This window comes from Octopus bimaculoides, chromosome 2 (genome assembly GCF_001194135.2).
Source record: "Octopus bimaculoides isolate UCB-OBI-ISO-001 chromosome 2, ASM119413v2, whole genome shotgun sequence".
Taxonomy (NCBI): domain Eukaryota; kingdom Metazoa; phylum Mollusca; class Cephalopoda; order Octopoda; family Octopodidae; genus Octopus; species Octopus bimaculoides.
In genome coordinates this window covers 124,407,769-124,411,959 of record NC_068982.1, presented here as the reverse complement: position 1 = coordinate 124,411,959, position 4,191 = coordinate 124,407,769, and the positions used below count along the sequence as shown (strand labels likewise).

At 38.7% G+C, this 4,191-nt stretch overlaps 1 protein-coding gene across 2 annotated transcripts in view; it reads left to right on the top strand.

The window, feature by feature from the left end:
- Positions 1-4,191, top strand: part of LOC106871002 (uncharacterized) — a 51,340-nt gene that overhangs the window by 37,009 nt on the left and 10,140 nt on the right. For both annotated transcript variants that reach the window (XM_014917258.2, XM_014917265.2), the window contains 2 exons: positions 1,215-1,326; positions 2,160-2,334. In XM_014917258.2, the coding sequence (XP_014772744.1) occupies positions 1,215-1,326; positions 2,160-2,334 (287 nt within the window). The remainder of the gene's footprint in view (positions 1-1,214; positions 1,327-2,159; positions 2,335-4,191) is intronic.

The window sequence follows — 4,191 nt, the reverse complement described above, 5'->3', positions numbered from 1 at the left end:
ATATATATAGCATTGATATACGGAATAGCATTGGACATTTTGGGGATCTTTTAACTTTGTTTAACTTACACTAGGTTCACCGTCCTTTTATATATGTGTGTATGTGTGTGTGTGTGTGTGTGTGTGGCCTTTGTGTGTTCTGTACTCTGCTTATTATTTTTGTATACGTTTTGTTTGCAATGTCTTGTACCCAGATATGCACCTATATATACAGGTAGGCGTAGGTATGCTCATACCTGTACGTATTGGACATTTTAGGAATCTTTTGCTTATGCTTGAGATCATAGTGCTTCCACATTCCTGAGCCTGTGACCAATATTAGCACTGGATGTCCTGCTCTGGCTTGTCTTTGAATCAAGTCAATAGGGTGGAGATGGTCTGTGAGGTGTTGTGCAAGCCTTATCGAACCCAAAATTTTAGGCTGTGCAGTCACCAAAGAGTTGACTTTCTAATGCCCAGTCCAGTAGAAGGGTACCGTGGACATGAGCCCGGATGAAACCGACCACGGGTGCAATGACCTTATACTCAGGCATTGCTGACATTTTGCATGGGCAATGGTCAGTGATGGTTTTCTTTGGTCACAAATAGACAGCCATCATATAAACAGACAGATAGATGAGTCAATCAAGTGAATGTTCATGATTTTTGTTCGTGGAGTATTTTTGTGATCTAGGTTGTTTGTATGGCTAGCAGCTTGGCTGTTCCAGTTACACCACGGGTCAGGGAACTTTTTTAACCAATTACCCTAAAATATATTTATTTATGCCAACATTACCCCCTTGATTTGAAAGGAAGAAAACCATAGATTCTTTGAATTCATAAGGTTTATTGAATCTATTTTATTGAATCTATTTATATGAATTTATTTACACGTACATTACATTGGACAGATGCGGTGTTACCAGAAGAAAATATTTTTTGTAACAAGGAACATGTTTTTTATATAATTTTACTTATGCCTAATGATACCCTATTATTCCCAAGAATTTCATTTTTACTCCACTTGGGTTAATTTACCCGAGTTTGCCAACCCCTGAGTTATAAGAATGGGCACTTCTAATGTACATAGCATCTTAGCACTTGAGGGTTGTGGAAAGTTATCAACAAATTATGGCTGAACTATTCTATAGCCTTGAAGAAGAAGTGATCTCCTTAGGAGAGAATTTTCGATATATTACAATATGTGTATTTTGATATCCTAATGTTTATTTTAGTCAAGAACAGCACGACAAAATGGATTGACGGTACCTCAAGCTACGTTCTTCATAATTGCTGAAATTGCAGGAAGTGGTCTACTGACATTACCAAAAGCTATTGAAGATGCAGGTGAGCTAGTTTACGTTTTTTGTCAAGTTTTACCAGAAAATTCTCTTATATTCTTAATCTGAGAGAAAGTGAGACTGAGAGAGAGGAGGTGTACCAGGGAGAGTAAAGGTACCAAAGAGAGAGAGAGAGTGTACCATGGAGAGAGAAAGTGCTGAGTAAGCAAGAAGTTCTGAGTAAGAGTGAAGGTACTGAGAGAGAGGGAGAAAGAGGGGGAGAGAGAGAGGAGAGAGAGACAGTACTGAGGAGTAAGAAGGTACAGGAAAAAAAGAATATGATAGCATATGTTGTTATTGCTCTTTAATCCTATGTTAATCAAGATTAATCAAATCTATGGTCAAAGGCATTCCAACAGTAACCAGCCTGTCTTTTTAGGATAATCTACAGGGTGTCCACAAAGTCTGGGTACATGGGGATTAACACATACTTTAAGAAATTATTATTTCTTATATTTAATTATGTGATGATTTTATCTACTCCATGTACCCAGACTTTGTGGACACCCTGTACAATTACATTATCTTATGTATCATTGCTCTGTCTAAGATGGTAGCATACAATCTGAAGATTTGGCTACTATTTTTGCAAGTCAGGAAACATATAGAGGCTCCCTCTTTTGCTATTGAGTGCATACGTTTCCGAAGTGTGTGCGGTATGTGTGCAGCATTTGTTTGTGTGTATGTGTGTGTGTGTGTCTTCTGTGTGAACGTGTATGTATGTGTGCACATGTGTGCGCATGTACGTGTGTGTTTGTGTGTGTAAAAGTGTCAGTATCTGTAAGCCTAGGTAGCACTGTGCACTACTGCTGTTTATTAAATAGTGTCTTGTATATTCAGGTTGGTTGGGCATTCCATTGGTTATTATCTGCTGTGTTACCTGTGCCTACACTGGAATAGTTCTCTCCAAATGCTGGCGTATCTTCCAAAGTCGAATTCCAGATGAACAGAGTATACGCCAAAATCGATACCCTTACCCAGCACTAGCAAAAGCAACTTTCGGAAAATATGGAGGGTAAATATCCAACTGTTTTATTGATATATTTCTTTAAAAATAATGGAAATTAATTCATCATTGGAAATACTTGTTAATTATGAATTAAGACATAGCTGTGGCTGTGTTTACATTATTTACATTCAACGGATATTTGTCCTCATCTTGTTTGTTGTTAACACAACGTTTCGGCTGATATACTCTCCAGCCTTCTTCAGGTGTCTTGGGGAAATTTCAAACCTGGGTTCTCATTCCTAAGGTATTTTTCGATGTTATTATTATTATTATTGTTCAGGTCACTGCTTGGAATCGAACTCGGAATCTTGGGGTTAGTAGCCCGCACTCTTAACCACTGTGCCATATACCCATGGGCATATGGTGTAATGGTTAAGATGAGGACAAATATCCATTGAATGTAAATAATGTAAATAATGCACATAATTCTTCATCTCTTAAATATAGAACTGTGGCTGTATTGTTAAGAAGTTCTCTTTGCAATCACATGGCACCTTGGACAAGTGTCTTCCACCATAGCCGTCACCCCCCACCCCCAGCCAGTCAATGCCTTGTGAGTGGATTTGGTCTACACAGGCACCTATCTTACATTGCAATCAATAATTGAAGAATACATGACTAACCACTTCACAAACTACCTCACTAAACACAAGAATTAGGCTGAAATAAGGGTACACGTGTTTATGGAATATTCAGCCACTTTCTCCATTAATTCAATGAGTAGGTCAATCAGTTGATTGTACAACTGGACACTTAAACATCAAAATCAACAGGTGAGTCCAACATGTGTGTGTGCGTGTGTGCATGTGTGTGTGCGTGTGTGCATGTGTGTGTGTGTGTGTGTGTGTGTGTGTGTGTGTGTGTGTGTGTGTGTGTGTGTGTGTGTGTGTGTGTGTGTGTGTGTGTGTGTGTGTGTGTGTTTTCCCTTTTTCTCTATGTGCTTTTACATTGACACCGCTTGGACAGCAATGATGTTAATTTATGCTCTGCATTAATGGTATACCTTGAATTTTCCCTACTACCCCCCAGCCAGGCACCCCACCCAGGATATAAAGGTTCAAAAGTGTCACCTCCATTGAAAACATCACCCAGAATGGACCACTCCCTTACCTCCCCACTGCTCTACATAAACAAGACTGATACAGTTGTTGTCCAGCCCTGAATCTCTATAGGCCATTACTAGAAAGGAAAAGATGGCTAAGAGAAGAAATAGCTCAGTGAGAATCAAGTCAAGAGAGAACTCTGTAAAAGCACTAATCATAAACAAAGTAAATTTACTAAATGACATAATATGATCTGAAGTTACACATACTTGCACTCGAATATTGGGCCTCACAGAGGTAATGACCAAGACCTTTGGCATTATGTTGTACTATAGAAGAAGACCCATCAAGCCGAGCAAAATCGCAGTCATAGCAGATACAGGTGTTATGCAAGTGGCACTCGTGCCTGTGGCATGTAAAAGCACCCATTACACTCTCAGAGTGGTTGGTATTAAGGAGGGCATCCAGCTGTAGATACCATGCCAAATCAGACCAGAGTCTGGTGCAGCCTTCCAGCGTGCCAGCCTTGGTCAAACCGTCCAACCCATGCCAGCATGGACAACAGACATTAAATGATGATGATGATGATGCAATAAAAGCTAGCATAAAATGGGAAAATAGATTGCAGAATTATTGAAATTAACAAAATTGAATTCATTTAAACTAAGTCTTTTTAAAGTTTTTTTTTTTTTTTAAACTTTTATTCAGTATAGAATATTTTGTCTGAATGGAAAACGAGAAAACATTATCTACAAACATTACATTCTGCAGAACAAAAAGAAAAGATAAGAGAACAATGTACAAACTCACATGTGTGTGG